The sequence below is a fragment of the Hemiscyllium ocellatum genome, chromosome 25, assembly GCF_020745735.1.
Source record: "Hemiscyllium ocellatum isolate sHemOce1 chromosome 25, sHemOce1.pat.X.cur, whole genome shotgun sequence".
Taxonomy (NCBI): Eukaryota; Metazoa; Chordata; class Chondrichthyes; order Orectolobiformes; family Hemiscylliidae; genus Hemiscyllium; species Hemiscyllium ocellatum.
The window spans coordinates 20,957,177-20,980,977 of record NC_083425.1 but is presented as its reverse complement, the minus strand read 5'-3'; the positions used below and the strand labels follow the sequence as shown (position 1 = coordinate 20,980,977).

At 41.4% G+C, this 23,801-nt stretch overlaps 1 protein-coding gene across 1 annotated transcript in view; it reads left to right on the top strand.

Annotated features, from left to right (window-relative positions):
• arsg (arylsulfatase G) overlaps positions 1 to 23,801 on the top strand; it is a 98,156-nt gene that overhangs the window by 37,835 nt on the left and 36,520 nt on the right. Inside the window, exons 3-7 of the mRNA XM_060844495.1 lie at positions 1,049 to 1,236; positions 10,942 to 10,989; positions 17,006 to 17,117; positions 21,134 to 21,271; positions 22,679 to 22,875. Of these exons, the coding sequence (XP_060700478.1) occupies positions 1,049 to 1,236; positions 10,942 to 10,989; positions 17,006 to 17,117; positions 21,134 to 21,271; positions 22,679 to 22,875 (683 nt within the window). The remainder of the gene's footprint in view (positions 1 to 1,048; positions 1,237 to 10,941; positions 10,990 to 17,005; positions 17,118 to 21,133; positions 21,272 to 22,678; positions 22,876 to 23,801) is intronic.

Below are 23,801 nucleotides of genomic sequence, written 5' to 3'. Positions count from 1 at the left end.
CCACAAGGTATGAATTCAGATTTCTCCAGCTTCCTCATTTCCCCTCCCCCCACCTTGTCTCAGTCGGTTCCCTCAACTCAGCACCGCCCTCCTAACCTGCAATCCTCTTCCTGACCTCTCCGCCCCCACCCCACTCCGGCCTATCACCCTCACCTTGACCTCCTTCCACCTATCCCACCTCCATCACCCCTCCCCCTAGTCCCTCCTCCCTACCTTTTATCTCAGCCGGCTTGGCTCTCTCTCTCTTATTCCTGATGAAGGGCTTATGCTCGAAACGTCGAATTCTCTATTCCTGAGATGCTGCCTAACCTGCTGTGCTTTGACCAGCAACACATTTGCAGCAAGGTAGGCACAGTAGCAATGTTTAAAAGACATTTGAATAAGTTCATGAATGGGAAAGGTTTGGAGGGATATGAGCCAACTGAAGGACTAGTTTAGTTTGAGAACATAGTCAGCATGGACTGGTTGGACCAAAGCGTCTATTTCATGCTGTGTGACTCAATGCCTTGACTAGTCGAGAGTGTGGTGCTGAACTGATCTCCAGCATCTGCAGTCCTCACTTTCTCCTATGCCTTTATTATGGTAAAAACAATGACTGCAGATGCTGGAAACCAGAGTCTAGATAAGAGAGGTGCTGGAAAAGCGCAGCAGTTCAGGCAGCATCTAAGGAGCAGTAAAATCGATGTTTCGGGCAAAAGCCCTTCATCAGAAATACAGGCAGAGAGCCTGAGGGGTGGAGAGATAAATGAGAGGATAAATGAGAGGAGGGTGGGAGTCTCCCACCCCCACCCTCCTCTAATTTATCTCTCCACCCTTCAGGATCTCTGCCTGTATTCCTAATGAAGGGCTTTTGCCCGAAACGTCGATTTTACTGCGCCTTGGATGCTGCCTGATCTGCTGCGCTTTTCCAGCACCTCTCTAATCTAGACTATGTCTTTATTATGCATATAACTGACATCGTCAGCTATGAAATTATGCAGGTCAGTTTTCCAGCTTGCTACATTACAACATACTCGCAAAAATGTTCAGATTGGCTTTTTTGTTACAGATTTGAGGACTTCCATGCAGCTGCCTCTACTTGTTCTCCATCTCGGGCTTCTCTGCTGACAGGGCGCCTGGGGCTACGGAATGGCGTTACCCATAATTTTGCTATAAGCTCAGTCGCTGGCTTGCCGCTGAATGAAACCACACTGGCAGAAGTTCTAAAGGAAGCCAATTATTCGACAGCAGTAATTGGTATTTACAGTTTTAGTTCATATTTTTCTTTCCTATGTAATGGCTCCTCTGTTCTACTGTGCAACTGTAAGTGTCATCACACAAAGGAAATGCCATCTTGCCTATGATCACAGCAGAAACAAAGACAAACGATTGGAAGAAAGAGACAAATGTCACTTAGTTTTACTTTAGATTTAGAATATCACCCTGATTTTTGTGATATCACAAATGTAAAAAGCAGAAGAGTGCAAGGATTCACTTTCATTTACATTGCTGTGAAAAACACTTTCTGTCCATTAGTTTAGCATGTGAGATCTTTAGAATTAACCAGCAAGCACTGACTTCATTAGCTAACAATCAACAGTCCTCCCTGTAAGCCATCTAGCACCTTTCTTCGTCAGGAAGTGCAAAAGAATAATTACAGTTACTCCTGACTTTTAACACCTGTGTTTTCCTTATTTAGTCAACAGTTGCTGAGTTGAGTAAGTCGATTATAAGCATGCACTCTTCACATTTGTGACTGTGACATTACACGTGCAAATGTTGAATGCTTCCTGCTCTTTACTGGCTTTTATTGGTAGAGGAATTGAGTTCCGGAGTCCTGAGGTCATGTTGCAGTTGTATAAGACTCTGGTGCGGCCTCATCTGGAGTATTGTGCGCAATTTTGGTCGCCATACTATAGGAAGGATGTGGAGGCACTGGAACGGGTGCAGAGGAGGTTTACCAGGATATTGCCTGGTATGGTAGGAAGATCGTATGAGGAAAGGCTGAGGCACTTGGGGCTGTTTTCGTTGGAGCAAAGAAGGTTTAGGGGTGACTTGATAGAGGTGTACAAGATGATTAGCGGTTTAGATAGGGTTGACAATGACAACCTTTTTCCACGTATGGAGTCAGCTATTACGAGGGGGTATAACTTTAAATTAAGGGGAGGTAGGCATAGGACAGGTGTTAGGGGTAGATTCTTTACTCAGCGAGTCGTGAGTTCATGGAATGCCCTGCCAATAGCAGTGGTGGACTCTCCCTCTTTATGGGCATTTAAACGGGCATTGGATAGGCATATGGAGGATAGTGGGCTAGTGTAGGTTAGGTGGGCTTGGATCGGCGCAACATCGAGGGCCAAAGGGCCTGTACTGTGTTGTATTTTTCTATGTTCTATGTTTACCTGCAGTGTGTTTTGGAAGTATATTCAACAGTCATGCTATAAGGAGGTATCCAGCTGTTTAAAGTGCACTAATAAATAACCCACATTCCTTTGAGATGATGTCAGTGTACAGAAGCTGACTCAGCATTTATCGGAATCTGTAGAACTCAGAGCTGCCACCAGCAAACATTAAGGGCTGAATTTTCCAAGACCCTGACCAACGTGGGAAATAGCAATTCAGTAAGGAAAACATGACAAGAATGGGGAAATTTAATTCCCAACATTGGCAAGAAATGCCAGATTCTGTAAGCAAGTGTAGAATGGCGTTGAAAATCTCGCAAGTGAGCAGTGAGAGGCCCATTTATATGCATATATATGCCATAAGTAACTAATTTTGCTTCATTTATAAACAATTTTCTGTTCTCCCATGTGCCAAGGAGAAACTAGACAGTGGGAATTCCTGGTTTGAAAGTCAGAGCGAGTACCTTGCATCTCCAACTCGCCACTTGCCCTCTGGCTTTTATCTTGGACAATGGTCACCAGCATCTAGACAACATAGGTTGGCATTGGACATATACCAACCTGACCACATCATCATGGTATATCTCTAACTCACTTTGAATACAATTCCCCCTTCAATGCTGCACTTTGGGGTCAACAGGAAACTTTCATTGTAATGCTATTGGCAGGGCACATTCTGTGAGCAAGCTTCCACCTCATGGATTAGAGAAGATACCTCAAGGCTCCTTGCTTAAGCTCACTCACTTTGCACTTACTTGGATACCCACAGCATCTCAGCCCTGCCTTAGCGCAGGCACAAAGCCAGACAACTTGTCGTGGTTTTCAGCAGGAGAGGCAATTGTTTTCATGTATTATTGATGGACTGTTAATCCAGAGACCCAACCAATGGTTCTGGGTGTAGTGATTGTAACAAGGTCAGCCAGATGGACCTCATGACCGTGAATCCATTGTTTTTGTTTGGAAAAACACATCCGATTCACTAATACCCTTTACAGAATGAACTGCCATTCTTATCTGGCCTGCATTACATGTGACTCCAGACCCACAGAAATGGGGTTGCCTCTTAACTGCAGTAACTAAGCCAGTGTCACCCTCATCCCATGAATGAATAAAGAACAACAGTAATGAGTCAAAGGGGTGCACATGTTACTATATAGTAGCATTTTCCAGCAGTTTATATGGTAAACACATTGCATATGCTTCAGCCAAATCATGATGTCTCAAAGTCTAAGGGGAGTGTCCTCTCATCAGTAAGGAGGTCCCATCATAGGCAGTCAAGGCCAACTTCCTATCTTAGTGCAGAAACCTGGACACAGTTAGTCTGCCACTTGGACTAGTCAGGATCAAGGGTTCTGTATCACTACAGTCTGAGCAAAGGGGGCATGGGCAAACCCGTGAGTCCAATGCAACTAGTCTGGGGATTCGCTGAGAACCAGATGGTGAGCTGCAGAGAGATCAGTCAGGGGCCCATTCATACATCAGTAGGGGTTGTCCATCCAAATCAGTCAGGAAGATGACCACAGGCCCAATGAAAGATGAGGGGGATTATCAGGGACCATTGAGGTACTAGGGAAGCTGGGAAGGTCAATTGTAGGGATTAGTGGCAGCATACTCAGATGCAGAGGGACCAGTAATTATGTGGGGCAAAATATAGGGTGAAAGACAATATGCATTGCTGGACATGGTTACTGTGGAGGGAGGGAGACTTCCACATTCCCAACCACTTTGGTTTTGACAGAGGAATAGTGTAGCACAATGGTTGACATGGCTAAATTGTAGAATTGAGGTGTTGGGGGGTTGGTATGACGAGTTAGAGACTTAAGAGTTGTAAGGGAGCATGTGGAATTGATTGATGGGACTGATTGGGAGTACAATTAAGGTGTTTGGAGGTTTCGGGGTGTTGGGTGATTGGGAGTACAATGAAGGTGTTTGGAGGTTTGGGGGTGTTGGGTGATTGGGAGTACAGTGAAGGTGTTTGGAGGTTTGGGGGTGTTGGGATTTCTCTCCTCACTGATTACCAGGCTGTGTCAGTGATTCACTAAGCCAGGCACTGCCTTCCCTCCTCATGCAAATAGTAAATGCACAACAGAAAATAAAGTAGCTATGAGCACACCCAGAGTGAGCAGGGTAAGTTTTTTTTTTCCGTCTGAGCATACAGCCTCTACTTGTAGGCGACATGATGCCCTTCAAAGAGGCAATTGCATTACTCAAACAGGTTGAAGACATTTGTAATCATTGTATCCTGCATCTGAAAGGCATGCAGTATCCAATTGTGTGGGATACAGATCCTGCTCACCAGCTATTTCAATCAGTTATTTGTGTGAAGCAATAGTAATCACAAGTGATGTTAAAAATCTTATCTGTGAGCCAGCTTCACATAGATAATCCAAGATCACTTAGACTGTTCACTTCGATCTGTAAGTGGTTGTCATCATACTGTTCTATGCATTGCTGTTTTTCTTGGGTAATTTGGGGTTTGGGGGATAAGGACTCAGTAATCCCGCTGTACTTGCGTTCTCCTATTGCGTAGGAGGGCTTTTGCTGCATTCATTAGAATAAGTTCCCCTATTTAAAGGCCCATCCCCCTCCTTGTTGGAGTCCTCAATGTCCCACCATTTGGAGGACAATGTTAAATCATTATTCATATAATGCTGATGCTGATTGCTCATATTACTAAGAACCTGTTCTGTATCTAGTATTCCCCGCATAGATTCATTGGAACAGTTGAGGTCATTGTTGCTATGGCTACAGTGCTACGAAGACGCAGAGAGCTAGAGGGGGAACAAACATGCCAGCAAGCCCAGGGCCAATAGCAGTCTCCAGCAGATGCTGAACAGCCTCCACATGAAGTGTCTGCAGCTGATGAACCCCTCAGGTTGTGGAGGTCAAACAAGAGGCCCAGAGTTTATTGTCCTTGAGACCATTTCCTCAGATGAGTGAGGCAAATTACTTTCACAGAATGAGAATATCCTGAGACACCATCACAGTACAATATCAACTGCTGCAGTTGGACCTGAACTTGAAGTGATGGGTAGCCATCCTAATCTCGTAACCATCAAGCTGACAACTCTACTAAATATTTACACTGGCTGCTTCCAAGGATCCACTGGGGACCTATGAAGGATCTCTCAATCCTCAAACCGTAAATGTATCAAGGCTGTTACCAATCAAATTACCAAAAAAAAACTGTGTCTCATTTCTCCATGACAAGATCAGTGCTTCAGCCTGGGCAGGAGCCTTTGCCAACCGAACTGACTTCTCCCAAATGCAGGTGCTGTATAAACTGTAGACACATTGCGACGAGAACCCTATATCATAGCAGCAGATTTCATCAGTTAAAACTTGGTTCCATTCCATCAATGTACAAGTGATTTGTGATCATTGATACTATAGCTTGGAAGTCCACATTAAGTACCCTAAGAGCTGACGTTATGCCGACATCCTTTCAAGGGCCAGATGCCTTTTAAAAGATGGTTCTGGGAGATGGGCAACTCTCTGCAACCATGGCATAGATACAAAGCATTCTTCAACCAGATCTGTTGAATAACAGATGATAGACCTGATGAAAATGAGGTTCCAATTTTTGGATCAGTCTGGTGAGGCCTTGCAATACATTCCAGACAGAGTGTGCCATAGTCCTAGCATGATGTGCTCTGCACAATTGGAGCAGGCAAAGAGGGGAGGTGATCAATTCTGAAGAGTCTTGAGAGTGGCAGCAGTCTTCTGAGGAGAAAGATGGGGACATTGAGCAGGAGTATCATCATCTTCGCTATAATAGAGTGATACAACTGTGGGTACAACAAGTTAGACATGACTTAACCGACTCTCAGTTCCAATAGATAGGAACTGACACCAGTGATCTTTCATTGACTGTATATTTGTTGTTGCTCAAACGGCAAAGGGTCTTGTTTATCAACAGAAGCAATTGTAGTTTTTATTGTTTGGTCTTTCTTTACGTTTTCTGTTGTTGAATAAATGTTGACGCTTTCATCCATTTTAGGCTGTCCAACATATGATGCTCCCACATTGAACATGAGAAGATATTGCATTGTGTTGTGCAGTAGGGAAAGAATAATACTCCCTTAGACTGTGTTCTAAGATAGGATGATGCTAAGAATAGATAACTTGTGTCATTCTTGTAGCTAAAATTACAATGATGGATGAGTGGGCAGTTAACGGTGTAAATTAACAATCCATTTTTGCATGTGAACTTGCATTTGTAATGCAGGGTCACTCATGTCACCTGTGTGCCCTTAGAAGCTTTTCTTTTCTACATCCCTTCCACTATTACATGCACTGTGCATGGCTGAGTTTTAACTATCTGCTGGGGGTTAGGAATCCCAGGAGGTCCAACAGTGATGAGCACTTCTGTCATTACTGAGCATCTGATAGAGCAAGCTGGGCACAACTAAGGCATGGTGCATACGTAATCAGGCAAGCTGCAGAGAATTGTGTGAGAATTTGCTCGAGCTCATGAAGAGAACCTTCCATGAAACTCCCCAAAATAAACACTTTGCCAGTGTTTCAAAAACTTTGGCCTTGTTCCCTATCCACTTACTGGTCTTAGCAAACTGACAACTTTACGTTGACAGTTCTGGTGGCTGACCGTAATTAACAAATTATTTATATTGGCATGCAAATAAGATTTATCAATATTCCCAAATTCCCAAAGTTGTTCACAATCATTCGAAAGGAATAACAGCAATATATACTTTAAATGCATCTCAAGGAATCCAAATGTTGAAATTAATTTATCTTCAAACATTCACAATTACAGATTGCCTGTTATAGAGAAATGCTTTACTTTCTCTAACCCAGAATCCCACTTGCAACATATGTTTAACACCAGGATACAACACAGATCAAGTCTATATGCCTGGCAGATTACATTTTCAACTGTCATCTATTGCTTTTACAGAGCTATCCTTGTTTTGAAATTTGAATTTTAGGAATTGGGTCACATGATTTTCAAAATACAAAGAGATAAACTTTTTATCAAGTGTCCCTGAATCCAGTTTGTTTACAGTAAGATAGTAGAGTATTTCATGTATTCCAAAGCACTAATTGTTTTAATTCTTAAGGACAACACAGTACCCTACTATATTGAAAGTATTTTCATATCTTTTTGGTTTTAGGGTAGGATTTGCATGGTGATGGTGTTATGGAAGTAATTTAAGATCTCTATGATTGTCCTTGATATAATGTTTTGCTTAACATAGAACAATGTATAATCAATGTGCTCCTTCCCCTAGTTTGGTAGGGAAGAGTAGCAGAGTATGTCTGTGACTGGGTTTATCACTCTAATATGTAAAGTAAGTTAGAGCCCTGCTTGTGAACCAGGGGAATGAGGAATCCTCACCCTGATCTTCAAACAGATTTCTTGTTGTGATTGATCGCCACCCTCATCCTTCGAAACTGTCTTGCTGAGTCTGACCCAACTTATTCTTCTTGACCTGCTAAAGCTCACGCAGTCTCACAATCTTTCCCAATTCATTATAGATTTGTACGTTTGTATGATCTCCTGGACTAGTTTCAGTCACCTATGTGATTTGGATTTTTTTCTCCTGTATCGGGCCTTGCATTAAAACACCTTGAGGAAATTATATGGTTGAAGAGTTGGAAATTCCTAGTCGAGATGCTGCAGCTGTTAGGAATGTGATGCAGATCTGGTGGGTAAGCTAGTCTGTTCCTGCCTGTCGATTTGTGTTAATTGTGGATACTAGCACATTGATAATTATGATGAAACAATGACAAAAGACTAAAAATACAAAGACCTTTTGTTCAGTGCTTCAGCAGCAAAACTTCAAATCCCACATTTGGTGCTGGTGAAATTTAACTTTAATAAACCAGAAAAATGATTGTCACAGTGATGGCAGCATTGTGTTATACAGTCACAAAGGAATGGCTATCGGAGTCCTCTTTGACTTTGGACCTCATGAAATCTCATATCAGGTCAGCGTGGAAAAGAAATCCTACTAATTACTAATTCCCCTCAGCAATAATGTCACAACAGATAATCTGGACAGGTCCTGAATGTCTTCCATAATGGGACTGCTCAGGGTGATACTAGTGGTTACATGGGTGAAAATCTATTTGGCCTTGCTCTCAGCAGTCTACCTGCCAGGGAGGTATCTATCCAGAAGGTTTGCTAGAAATGACCATTGCAGAGTTCATAAAGCCATGATGTCTAGGAACAGAGTCTGTATGCCATTCGAGTAAAAAGTGAGGTCTGCAGATGCTGGAGATCAGAGCTGAAAATGTGTTGCTGGTTAAAGCACAGCAGGTTAGGCAGCATCCAAGGAACAGTTCCTTGGATGCTGCCTAACCTGCTGTGCTTTAACCAGCAACACATTTTCAGCTCTGTATGCCATTCAGTGAGATTGTTGTGATCTAATAATGCTCAACCCAACTTTATTGTTTTTCTCCCATAACCTTTGATTTGCTCACCGATTGAAGCCTTGAATATAATGATCCAGTTGCTACATCTTTCTGTAGTACAGAAGTCCACAGGTATACTACCCTCTGAGAGAAGAAATTCACCCTCAACTCTGACTTAACTTGGCAGCTGCTTGTTTGGAGCTTATACCCTCTGATCCCAGACTCTCCCACAAATGGGTATCTCCCACTCTGCATCTACCTGGTCAAGCCTCCTATGAATCCTCTTAGCTTCAATAAGATTGGCTCTCATTCTTTTAAACAGCAATGAGTACCAGCCCAACCTTCTGAACTATTCCTCAGAAAACAATCCCTCCATATCCAGGATCAACTGAATGAATCTTTTATGGGTTGCCTCCAATGTCAGTATATCTTTCCTTAGATAAGGGGAGGAAAACTGTTCACTGTATTCCAGGTGTAATCTGATTGATGTCTTATATAGTTTAAGCAAAATTTCCCTATTTTTATACTCCATTCCCTTTGGCATCCTTGTGGAAATGAATTAGCCTCCATTAAGTTATCTGACATTACCACCGTCCTTAATGGTGTAGTTCTCTTCTTGACATCCAATGGCATTACCATTGCTGAATCTCCTGATATCATCAACCAGGAGTGAGGTTGGGGTGGTTGGTTATAGATCTCAGAATGATGATCAGAAATTTAACTTGACCAGCTACATGGTGCATTTGGTACTACAGCAAAAACAGCAAGTCAGAGGCTGGCAATTCTGCAACAGGCCCAGGCATCCCAAAAGCTTGTCCATCATCTACATGGCACAAATGAGATGTCTAATGGAATTCTCCCTCCATGCCTGGATGAGTGCAGATCAAATAAGATTTAAGAAACTCAACGTCCAGGTGTTCAATCCATATGATCAGCAACCCCATCTACCATCTAGAAGAATAAGAACTGATCCAGTAACTTAAAACTGGTCATTATGAGGCAGCAGTAGAATTTTATTCAATTACCATCTATAACCTCATAACCTGGCATATCTCTCACTTAAATTATTGTCAAGATAAGAATGAGGTCTGGTTCAATGAAGAATGTGGGACAGCTTACCAGGAACAGGATCAGGCATACCAGTCATGACACAGAATTGTATGAATCTTTTTTTAGGTTCCTGGGATTGTAATCAAAGCCAACACTAGTTGGCTATCCTTAACTGGTTTTGAGATTTTCCCCAGGTGGTGAGCCATCACTTGAATCGCTGTACTCTGTGTGATATAAGTACATGTATGTTGATGTTGCAAAGTGAAGTCATCCCACGATTTTGACCCAGTAATAGTGAAAGCAGTATAGTTCCATATTAGGATAATAGATAGCTTAGAGGGGAACTTGCAGGTTTGGATATTCCCATGCATCTGCTACCCTTATTCTTCTAGATGGTAGATGGGGTTGCTGATCATATGGATTGAACACCTGGATGTTGAGTTTCTTTAATGTTATTTGATCTGCACTCATCCAGGCATGGAGGGAGAATTCCATTAGACATCTCATTTGTGCCATGTAGATGATGGACAAGCTTTTGGGATGCCTGGGCCTGTTGCAGAATTGCCAGCCTCTGACTTGCTGTTTTTGCTGTAGTACCAAATGCACCATGTAGCTGGTCAAGTTAAATTTCTGATCATCATTCTGAGATCTATAACCAACCACCCCAACCTCACTCCTGGTTGATGATATCAGGAGATTCAGCAATGGTAATGCCATTGGATGTCAAGAAGAGATAGTCAGCTTCTCTCTTGTTGGATATGCTTGGCATCAGTATTAAAAATGTTACTTGCCGCCTATCGATTTAAGCCTGAATGCTGTCTCAGAGCTCTCGCAAAATGGAAATCAAGGGGAATCGGGGGAAAATTTGTACTTTTTTTTAGCAATAGTTAACTAGCCTATATCCAATGCAGCAAATATTGTCATGGAAAACAAGATTTCACCATAAAAGTATTCCACTGGACTTTGTTTTAATTAATGCTTTTGTCTGTACATATTTTGCAACAATAACTGGACATTATAGGTAACTAGTATTTGAAGAATATAAAGTTGATAAATTAAAATGTAGTTAAGATTAATATACTGAATTCGTAACTTGTAAATAAAACTTTCATGTACACTTTCCTCTTTTGCTCAGGTAAATGGCATCTTGGACATCATGGTTATTACCATCCAAATTTTCGTGGTAAGGAAACCTCTGTCAGAACTTGAGTACAAAGTTGAATTTTATTTAATTTTGTAAACCATATGTGATTTTGATGCTATTTAATAAGTAGTATATCTAGTTCTGGTCGACCTCTTGGGGAAGGATGTTATTAAATTGGAGAGGGTTTAGAAAACAGTTACATGGATGTTGCTAGGAATGAAGGGTTTGAGTTAAAAAGATAGGTTGAGACATTTTTCATTGAAGTGTAGGTGATTAAGGAGTTACCTTATAGAGTTTATAAAATCTGTATGGACATAGATAAGTTGAATAGCCAAAGTCTTTTCCCCAGAGTGGTGGAGTTCAAACTGAGAGGGCATATTTTTAAGGTGAGAGGATAAAGATTTTAAAATGACATGAAGTGCAACTTTTTTTACACAGGGAATGATTAGTGTGTGGAATGAACTGCCAGAAAAAGTAATGGACGCAGGTATAGTTACAACTTTTAAAAGACATTTGGATAAGTACAGGAATAGGAAGATTTGGAGGGATTATGAGCCAAGTGCAGGCAGGTGGAACTAGTTTAAGTTTGGGAACATGGTTGGCGTGGATTGGTTGGTCTGTTTCTATGTAACATAACTCTATGACTCTATAACAGATAAGTGAATTAATGTATCATGTTCAAGATTTGTGATTCATAGCATTGAAGTTTTGCAGAAAATCCTCTTTTTGTTTGAAAAATAGATGATTAATTTCTAACCGGTTGCATTTCAAGCACAAGCAACTATCTTCCAACACAAAATGGGAACTCAGCTTTTCCTAAGTGTTGCATAAGCAACAGAAAAATCTGCAATGTATAACGATCATTGTATCTGTCACCATGAGCCATTAAGGGAATGTGCTGAGATACCAATTTGCATACAACACAAAGAGAGTAGAACTCAGTGGCAATATATTCAGAACAAGGAAGTTATTAATGACTGTGCCTGCTTTCAAATAGATCGCTTTTAAAATTCTTGGGATGTGGTGATGACAAATAGTGCACCTCCACGAAGTATGGAAAAGTTGAATCAAGTTTACAGTTAGCTTATTTAAATTCAACCTTGCTGTCTTATAGGAAGTCATGATGACTAATGAAAGCACTACATGGAGGACAGGAAGTGTGAATCTATTGCTTATTTAAGTAATGTTTCATGTGTAAAGTAAGCAACCAGCCGCTAACATCCGGCAAAGTACTTGGAACTTGTATAAAATTTATATCGAGATTATGACTAATTCATCAATCTGTTGAATAAAGTCCTATATTCTTTTTAAATTAAAAATGAAAATTTCATCCTTAGTATTAGCAATTGCTCCCCTGAACTTAGTAGTAAAAAGTTAGATTTTCCTTTAGAAAGCTTCCTGTTTTTGAGTGATGTAGAGGTGATATGAGAAAAAGAAACAGGGCAGAGAGATGCAGCCAAATTAGATTACTTACAGTGTGGAAACAGGCCCTTCGGCCCAACAAGTCCACACCGACCCGCCAAAGCGCAACCCACCCATACCCCTACATATACCCCTTACCTAACACTACGGGCAATTTAGCATTGCCAATTCACCTGATCTGCACATCTTTGGATTGTGGGAGGAAACCGGAGCACCCGGAGGAAACCCACGCAGACAACGTGCAAACTCCACACAGTCAGTCGCCTGAGGCGGGAATTGAACCCAGGTCCCTGGCGCTGTGAGGCAGCAGTGCTAACCACTGTGCCACCGTGCCACCCCCAATCTGCTGTGATAGTTAGACACTGCAGTTTGTTGATATGATCCTGTTATGACTCTGATTTGCTTGCTCAAAGATTTAAAATCACACTTGAATGAAGTGGGAAGATTAAGGTATTCCTGCCTATGGATTACACTTGAAGAAACTATCATACTGAACCTTGATGATGCACAAATGAGAAGAAATTGGAAAGGTGGCTGAAGGAGATTCTGCACAAATCCCTTCATAGCCTTCTCCTCCTTTCAAATCTTCCTCAAAATCTGCCTCATGTTGCAGTTTTTTTTCCAGCTTTTGTTTAATCTAACCCACTGACTTCTGTGGCAAGTAAAATTGGTTTGACATCAGTCTTTTCAGTATCTTGCTGTTGGAATTAGCTTAACATTTCCCCTTAGAAGACAAAAGGCATGATGACCAATTTTCCTAGGTACTTTTTTTTTAATCATTTACCACTAGTAAAAAATGAGGTCTGCAGATGCTGGAGATCACAGCTGAAAATGTGTTGCTGGTTAAAGCACAGCAGGTTAGGCAGCATCTCAGGAATAGGGAATTCGACGTTTCGAGCATAAGCCCTTCATCAGGAATGAGAGAGAGTAGCCAAGCAGGCTAAGATAAAAGGTAGGGAGGAGGGACTTGGGTGAGGGGCGATGGAGGTGGGATAGGTGGAAGGAGGTCAAGGTGAGGGTGATAGGCCGGAGTGGGGTGGGGGCGGAGAGGTCAGTAAGGAGATTGCAGGTTAGGAGGGCGGTGCTGAGTTGAGGGAACCGACTGAGACAAGGTGGGGGGAGGGGAAATGAGGAAACTGGAGAAATCTGAATTCATACCTTGTGGTTAGAGGGTTCCCAGGTGGAAGATGATTTACCACCCCCATTATGGTTGGTGTAGCCTTTAGCTACATCTGACCCATCTCTCATGATCTTCCCCTTACCTTCTCCTCCTTCCGAGAAAACCAATGGGGATTTCCCCCGTCCTTACTTTTCATTCATCGGTGTCTACATTCAACAGATCATCTGCTGTCATTTCTGCCAACATTAGCAGAATGCCACCACTAAACACATCTTCCCTTCCCCTCCGCTGACAGCATTCTGCAGGGACCGTTTCTCTCTGCCGATCCACTCCTCCATCACTCCTAACACTTTCTTAGTCTTCCACAGCACCTTCCTATCCAACTAACTTGCCCATTCACTTCCTTCTTCCTGAAATCCAAGGATCCAGACACACCTTCCAGGTGAAGCAATGTTCCTCTGTATTTCTTCCAATGTAGCTTACAGTCTGGTCTCCTTTACATTGGTGAGACCGAACACAGACTAGGTGACTACTTTGTGGAATACCCCACCTCTGTTTGTAGGAATGACCCTGGTGTTCCAGTTGCTCATCATTTCAATAAACCATGTTGCTGTCATGCTAACATTTCTGTCTGGACCCATGGAGAGGCGTAATTGACAAAAACTACATAGCGTTATCAACAAGTTTCAACCCACCATCAAATTCACCATGGACTATTCTATACTATCTGTCTCATTCTTGGACACATGCATCTCCAATAAAGTTGGCACCTTAGCACCTCACTCTACCACAAACCCGTGGATAACCTCACGATGCTACACTTCTCCAGCTTCCACTCAAAACATACTAAAACAGCCATCCCCTATGGACAAGTCCTACGCATACAAAGGATCTGTTCAGATGAGGAGGAACGTGATGGGCACTTGGAAGTACTCAGGGATGCCCTCATAAGAAAGAGGTACAATGCTCAACTCATCGGCTGCTAGTTCCAAAGTGCCACAGCAAGGAACCATAATGACCTTCTCAGGAGACAGACGCAAGTTGCAACCGACAGGGTACCCTTCGTTGTCCAGTACTTCCCAGGAACCAAACAACTATGCCATGGTCTTCACAGCCTGCAACACATTATCAATGAAAATGAGCAACTCACCAAGACCTTCCCCACACCTCCACTTCTCTGTTTTAAATAACCACCAAACCTCAAACAGATCAGTAGCAAACTGCCCAGCTTTCAGGATGTTACCGTACAACCTTGTCACGGTAGATGCCGCAAGATGTGTCAGAATGTTGACACGGATACCAACATTACGTGTGGGGACATCTCCCACCATGTACGTGGTAGGTACTCACGCAAGGCAGCCGACGTTGTCAATCTCATACACTGCAGGCAAGGATGCCCTGAGGCATAGTACATTGGCAAGACCAAGCAGAGGCTATGTCAACAGATGAATGGACACCGCACAGCAATCAACTGACAGGGGCGTTCCCTCCCAGTCGGAGAACACTTCAATAGTGCGGGATATTCATCCTCGGACCTTCAGGTGATCGTCCTCCAAGGCGGACTTCGGGACAGGAAACAACATAAAGTGGCCGAGCAAAGGCTGATAGCCAAGTTTGGTACCCATGGGGATGGCCTTAACTGGGACCTTGGGTTCATGTCACACTACAGGTGACCCTATTGCACTACACATACACACAAGCAGATGGACATTCACAGACAGATGGACACTCCTACACACACGTGTGATCACGCATACACACACACACACAGACTCTCTCTCACACGCTCACACATACATTCCCATAATACATTCTCACAGACTTATACTGCTTTTCACTCACATAAGATCTCTCACAGACATTCATAACATCCAACCCCAAACACACATACATCCACCCACATGCACACCTATACATATAAGTTTGTGCGGTGAATTTGTACTTGCAGAATTTCATTTTACTTTGCTCAAAAACTGCATGAGTCCATGTAAGATTCTGTAAATCTTTTAGATTAGAATCAGTCTGACCATTGTGGCACAGACAGCCTCACATGGAAATTCACACCTTCAATACATTATCTGGGCCAACATGACACCCATTGTTAAAGTTCACTTGAGAATGTAACTTTTTAAAAAAAAGTTTTATGATTTACATATGGAAGAACTGAAACCAACGTTATCATTCTAAAAAAAGAGAGACTTAACAATCAATCCAGGTTTTTTTCAATATATAATTTCAGTTACATCACAGTGTAAACTTTTGCTATAAATTCTGTGTCTTACAATCTTATTCTCTACAACCACCTGATGAAGGAGCAGCGCTCCAAAAGCTAGTGCTTCCAAATAAACCTGTTGGACTATGACCTAGTGTTGTGTGATTTTTAACTTATTTCTGTCCTGGGCCTGTTACAGTGTTCCAATGAAGTACAATGCAAGCTCAAGGAACAACACCTCATTTTCTGTTTAGGCACTTTACAGCCTTACGCTTCTAATATTGAATTCCATAACTTCAGAAACCATTATATCTATTCTCCATTTTTCTTACATTCCCTTCCCTCCTTCCTCCTTTCTTATATCTTGTTTACTTTGCTCTTAGTATAGAGGATCATTCCCTGCCTTTCACATCCTAACTTACACCCAGTTCACATCTCATTTTCTTTATCTCCACCATTAACAATCACTTTGTCTTTTGCACTGGGCTTCTACCTCTCAAAAGTACAATGCAAAACATTTTCTAACACCTTTCAGTTCTGAAGAAGTCATAATGGACTCGAATCATTAATTCTGTTTCTCTGCCCACGGATGCCAACAGACCTGCTGAGTTTTTTTCAAGCATTCTATGTGTTTGTTTGCAAGATATTTCATCTGGAGCATGGAGTTGACTTGTAACTAAAATCTTATCTGTAGTTCATTATTGACAGCCTTGGTAATCCAAATTGACCTTGTGCTTATTCAGTTTACGACCGATAATCTTCCCATTGATAGTTTGTGTCTGTTAATTTCTGACAAAATAAAATTAATCATGCCCAAAGGTTCCTTCTAGCGTCTTGATCTTTGAGCCAATTACATCAATCCAAGGATATCAAAGTAAAATATGATGGGTCCTGGAAATCTGAAATAAAATAAATAAAAAGGGTGAGGCGGTGGGGAACAAAACAAAAGAGAAATGTCTGAACCAAGGTAATTGACTAGAAATATGAAGACAGTTTTCCAAAGACATATTTGGGAAATGTGATATCAGTGAAACACTAGCAAAACAAATGGAACAGTCTTAGACACCATCACTGTTGAAGCAGTATAAAGCAAGGTTAGATTTTAGATAAGGAGAAAGTGAGAACTGCAGATGCTGGAGATCAGAGCTGAAAAAATGTGTTGCTGGAAAAGCGCAGGAGGTCAGGCAGCATCAAAGGAGCAAGAGAATCGATGTTTCGGGCATAAGCCTGACCTCCTGCGCGTTTCCAGCAACACATTTTCAGCTCTAGTTTTTAGATAACTCTGTTTTTGTTTGTTACAGGCTTTGACTACTATTTTGGAATACCTTACAGTAATGATATGGGTTGCACTGATGATCCTGGGTACAACATTCCTCCATGCCTACCTTGTCCAAGGGATTCTGATGTACAAAGGTAATGTAGTTAAAATATGGCTGTCTTAACGATAGCTCACTCTTTTATGCATGTTTTCTCAGTTATGCCTGTTTTTAAATTCAAGAATGTTGTTGACCACCACTTGTCAGTTCAGTGTTATTAAAACTTAGAAAATGGAAAATGATGATCTCATTTAAACATGTTGGACTCTTAAGGGGCTTGACAGGGTAAATGTTAAGAAGAGATTTTCCCCCCATGGGAGAGTCACAGACCAGAGGGCATAGTCTCGGTATAAAAAGGAATCAATTTAAGATTGAGATGAGGAGGAATTTCTTCTCTCAGACAATTGAGACCATTTGGAACACCTTGCCACAGAAAAGTGTAGACGTGGGGGATGCAGAGTTCTTGTGTATATTTAAGGTTGAGATAAATAGATTCTAGATCAGTAGGGGAATAAAGGGGCATGAAAGTGGATGTGAGGAATGTCAGATCAGTCATAGTCTTATTGAATGGCAGAGCTTGATCAAGAGCCGAATGGCCTACTCCTGTTCCTGTTTCTCAGGTCTTATGATCTTAGAAAGAACTTGATGTCGGGTCTCTGGCCCCAAGATAGGGACTTAGCACAACACTAGCTACAAATCACAACAATCATGCAGGATGGTCATGAAAGGTGCTGTAAAAGGCAAGACTTATATTTTTTATGGGTAGCTTCACAACTCTCTGACCTTTTTAATCACTTAATGTCTAGATAATTAGCATTAACTCCATCTAATTCTTCTTCACTAAAGACGCAATGGCCACTTGTGTCTCTACTGATGCCCTGACTGAGTTCTGCTAACTGAGCAGATAATAAGCCATGAGCTGTAAAATTCTAATGAGACCTTTTAAATTGGATGGAGATTTTATTTCCATTATTTACCTTTCAAAGAATCTAGATAAACAGTAGTGAGTTAAATACTAAAGAAAACCCGAAAGAACTGCAGATGCTGGAAATCAGAAACAAAAACAGAAATCTCTGGAAAAGCTCAGCAGGCCTAGGTGCAGCTCTGCAGAGAAATCAGAGTAAATGTTTCAGGTCCAATGAGAGTGTTCTGAGGAAGGGTCACTGGGCACAAACTGTTAACTCTGATTTCTCTCCACAGGTGCTGAACTTTTCCAGAAATTTCTGTATTTGTGATCAGCACTGAGGTTTGAGACAAATTACAAGCCTATAATTCAGTTGAATGATCTGCTGACATCAGAAGCTGTTAAATGGAGATTAAAGTGGTTTATAAGTGACCATTTACTAAGCTTTTAATAGGCCAACATTTGTTGTAAGTACTTTTCTTCTAGGTTGTGTTCTTCAGTAACAAGGATTGTACATGTAAAACAGTGGTGTAGGGGAAGTTCTGAAGAAATTAACCCCCAGTTTGATAAAATAACGTAACCCTGGAATCTTAATTGCAGAGAGCATGATGCTCAGTTAACCTATGTCCATTGACTGCCATGCAAGCAGCATGCCAACTTCATGCAACCTTCTGTTCTGAATACTTTCAATGTTCAGCCAATGCAAACCACACTGTTGGTTGGTTGGGACTGGAACAGGGAGCCAGTATTAGGTGTGGCTAGCATCAATTTAAGTTACTCTGCAGTGTTTAAAGCTAGCCTGCATCCAGCCAGCAGGTCAGAGACTGGGAATTCGGCAATGAGTAACTCACCTCCTAACTCCTTTAAGCCTCTCCAACATCTACAGGTACAAGTCCGGAGAGTGATGGACTACTCTCCACTAATCCTGGATGAGTGCAACTCGCACAACACTCAAGAAGCTTACTGCAATCTAAGACAAAACAGCTTGCTTAATTAACAGCCCCTCCACAGCTTAAACGTTCACTGCCTTCTTGTGCAGTCATGATATGGAGGTGCCAGTGTTGGACTGGGGTGGATAAAGTGAAAAATTACACAACACCACGTTTTGGTCCAACGGGTTTATTTGGAAGTACAAGCTTTCTCTTTCATCAGGATAGCTAGTGTTCCAAAAGCTTGTACTTCCAAATAGACCTGTTGGACTACAACCTGGTGTTGTGCGATTTTTAACTTCCTGCACAGTGGCAACAATGTATACTGTCATCAAACTGTATTTGGCCACTCACCAGGGTTCCTTAAACAGCATCTTCCAAACCTGTAGCCTCTACAACCTAGAGGGACAAAGATAGCGGAACATCACCACTTGCAGATTCACCACCATGACAGTCTGAATCTGGGTCTATAAATCAAAGCTTCACTGTTGCTGGGACAAAACCTGGATCTCCCTAAAGCACTTTGGGATGTGTTTACATCAGATGGGCTGCACACTTTAAAGGTCCACAATGGATGGGTAATAAATGCTGACTTTGCCAGCAGCGCATATCTTTATTTTCATTCATTGAATGTAAGAGGACAGTACTGGCTTGAAAAGAGGAGGTAAAATAGTGATTGAAATTAAAGTATAGATACAAATGTTCAAATCAGAAATTCTCAAGAAGCTGGGTTAGAGGTACACAGTGTCTCAGAGGAGCTGAAGGAAATTACAAAGATAGGAAGGAATGAAATTAGAGGGACTAAAAATATTAAAATCCTCAAGCAGGATTTTAAAATTGAGGCATTTGTTTCTCAGTGTAAATCAATGAGCACAGTGATAATGTTTGAATGTATCATGATGTAAGTTAGGAATAAGCAGCAGAGATTATGATGTCCTTAAATTTACCAAGCTTAGATGATGGGAGGCTCATCAGAATTTCATTAAAGAAAACAAATCTAGAGGTAAATAAACAATCATTCAAGTAATAGTTTCAGTGGCAAATGAGTTAAGGTAGGGGGTGGAGTTGGCAAACATTACACAGCCAAAAGTAAGTGGACTTGGTGATGGCATGCATATATGGTTGAGAGCTCAGGTTATGAATTGTCTGGGTCAGCAAAAAGCAAATTGCCTGGGAGTGAGTTGGGGCCTGATTTTATCATAGGATGGATCTGCGGTAATTTAAAATCTCATCTTGGAGTCAGTGACAGTGCAATGGGTTTGTGACAGTAGCTTAAGACAATAGCTTAAATCTTTGAAATAATTTGTTGGAGGAAGTCTTGCTCGTCCTGCAGTGCTAGATGGCTGACAAACAACCTGACAATCTCTTTTGGCAATTGCTTACTAATGAGTACGATTGTCTACCTAGAAAACTCCATGGCACTGATCATGGGTTCTGTAGTTTCTTGCATGGCTGAAGAACCTGATCCTAGTGCCATATCTCCAACCACACATTTGGTAAGCATTTCTGGGACATGGAGTTGGTTCTTGATCTAGAGATCATTGGCATTCCTTTCTCTACTACCCTTTCTGAAATTCCCCTTGCCAGGGAATCAAGAATTAATGGCATGATCAAGAGGTAAAGGTAGGTATAATCATCCTGATGTGAAGATGTTCTGTTTCTTGAAGATGACACCAAGCAGCAGCATGGAGATGTGAACTAGGAGAATGATAAATCTTCAGAGGATACTAGAGATAGCTGTGAGATTAGGAAGAGAAGCCACTGCAGTAAAATCTCTGTGATTTTGATTTGAAAGATAAGAATAACAGAACTCACTGCAGGCCTGTCCAGTCGAGGGACAGTGGAGAGGCATTTGAGGAAGAGAGCATGGTCTACTCTGTTAAAGACTGTAGACAGGTCAAGAAAGAGGAAGAGGGATAGTTTGCCTTTATCACAGTCATATAGAATAGGATTTGTGCCTTTAAAACCTGCTTCAATTCTGTGGTGGAGCAGAAACCTGGTTAGAGGGATTCACATGTAGAGTTCTGGAAAAAATGGACAGGGATTTTGGATGTGATATTAGATTCAAGGACGTTAGAGACAGAATGGAGGTTCGAGATTGTGACATATGTATACCTTATGTATGTCAGCAAAAGGTGTAATCCTTCTTAAAACAGCATTTTGAAAATGTTGCTTGCAACTGGTCAGAATTTATATGGTAAAAGTCTTTTGAATTTCAAATCTTTTTGAATATCTTAACTGACACCAAGACTAAGCCACCATGTTTTGCTTTCTGTTTAGCTGTGGACGCAACACGTGTATTACAGATGTAGCAGTGCCACTCCTTGAAAACCAAAAGATAATAGAACAACCAGTCAATCTCAGCAGCCTGGCAGAGAGATATGCAGAGAAAGCTGTACAATTCATCCAGAAAGCAAGGTGAGTGGAAGCCTGATGTTTATTGAGGTACGGGAAAGGTAATGTTTATTGCTGTAATTCACTGAAAATGACCTTCCCTCAAGTAAATCATCACCTATAGTTGCTGTGATTCGATACAATGAAAATAAAAGTCACAAAACTACCCAGTGTAATCTCCGGTCATGATGGTACTGATATGCTACAGGTATATGTCGTTCAGTACACAGCATGCTGCTGTGGTTATCTTGAACCAGGCACTGCATCCTCTTTATCAATGGTTGAACACCAGGCTCACGTCAGATGTCGACCTATTAGGACAGAGGTGATAAGTGATACAAGAAACTAGGGAACATGACAGTGCACGTGTTAGATCACAAATTGATCACAAATTTGATCACAGAGTTTGTCATCCTTGCAAAACCTATTTTTAAAATATATTTTGCTCAAGAGTTTATTTATCTCCTGCCCTAGGAGTAGACTGCCCCAGGAGAGTTGCTTCCCTATAACCCAACCAGGTAATTGCTTTTGTCCACTCTGTTTTAACACAGGGACATTGCATAAATGGGGAGCAGAGATAACAGAGCTAAAACTGAATCTCCCCTGCCTGATCCATGCTTGTCAGGACACTGATGCTTTTTGTATATGTTATCCCTGAACATGGTTTTTGGTTTAGAATCTAGCAATGCCAAACACAGTGACATTAACTATTCTGTGCAGAATTTAAGGGAGGATTGAATGATTGCAAATTCTTAAACTCATTATTAACATGCATAACCAAGGTTATATAAAGCTTTGCAATGTAAGTTTTTTTTTCACATATTCTTCATTAATAATTAAATCCAGTTTTAAAGCCATGACCCCTGAGGGAAATTAGAATTTGGAAAAGAATGGATTGTGGACACTGCTGAGTGAAATATCACTTCTATTTTCCTGAGTGATTTGTTTCTCATTCTCCATATTCAATGGAGTGATAGGAGAGGGAACCTTTACTAATCCAAAGATTGCTGAGGAGAATTATGGTGTTTGAAGTTTGGTATTTTTCTGTATAGCTCAGCGCATGACTGGATTACATAAACATGTTTTGAGCTACAACATGTAGCACATATCTCCCATATTTAAAATGAGTTGTTTTATTTCTGTTTTATGCCAAAGAAGCAATTTGAGGCTTCCCCAGTCTCACTGATGTTAAGCATGACTGGAACTTGTGTCCATTAAAAGGTATCAGAGGTTCTTTTACCATCAGTTAGATCTTAATTTGACCTGATCTTTGTAAAGTAAAGAAGCTGATCTGAACATTGAGTAAACTTTCTGTGTTATCAGATGCTTACATCATCAAGGCCTTAGTTGCCACATTGTCAGATTACACTTTTTAAAAGCAATCTTCATTATCTCCTGATCCTGTTGACTTTCCTGTTCTGTTTCTCTCAGGGAGAGTTTACATCCATTCTTCTTGTACTTTGCCCCGGCCCACATGCATGTTCCTTTACAGTATAATTCTCGATTTGCTAACACTTCCAAACGTGGGCCATATGGAGACAGTCTGCGAGAGTTGGACCATGTCATTGGGCGGATACTGGAAGCAGTTAATACAGATTTTCGCAAAAACACACTTGTGTGGTTTGCTGGTATGTTCTTACAGTTCTGTTACTTTGAAATCATGTCAGTAGTAGTCAATAAGGTTGATGTTGGAATTGTTTCCACTGAAGATACAGCATAGCATTTCTCTATTCTTTCTGATAAGCCCTAGGTCATTCCTCAGTAGGGTGGGAATGTTGGTGGTCTGCTTCAACTGTCTACATTATACTCTAACTATTTATTATAAAAGCTGCCCTCCATTTTTTTTTTCTGAGGTACTTTTCAGTAAAATGCACACACTCAGCATCTCCAACAGTTTTACTGGAGAATGCATAGCAGTTAATTTCCAGATTGCATTCTTGGCATGCTCATTCTGTTCGTTTATTCTGTACCGGAAGCATACAAATTGGATTAAATTAAACCTGACTTAGTGTCCATTTTCAAGTTATGTCACTTCGTGGTATAAACATGAAAATTAATGTTAAAAATCACCTTGGATTGAACAACTCTAAAGCCTGCAACAATCAGTCACTCTTACCCAACTTTGTAAAAGCAAAATACTGCAAATGTTGGAAATTTGAGATAAGGACATTAAGTGCTGGAAATGCTCAGCAGGTCTGACAGCAGCTGTGGAGAGAGAAAGAGAGTTTATGGTGCAGGATAAGGATCTTCACCAGATCAATCTTATTTGATTTAATCTTGAATCCTGGAGCTGAATAATGATAGCTGAAAAATGTGTTGCTGGAAAAGCGCAGCAGGTTAGGCAGCATCCAAGGCGCAGGAGAATCGACGTTTCGGGCATAAGCCCTTCTTCAGGAATGAGGAAGATTAGATTATTTACAGTGTGGAAACAGGCCCATCGGCCCAACAAGTCCACACCGACCCGCCAAAGCGTAACCCACCCATACCCCTACATTTACCCCTTTACCTAACACTACGGGCAATTTAGCATGGCCAATTCACCTGACCCGCACAT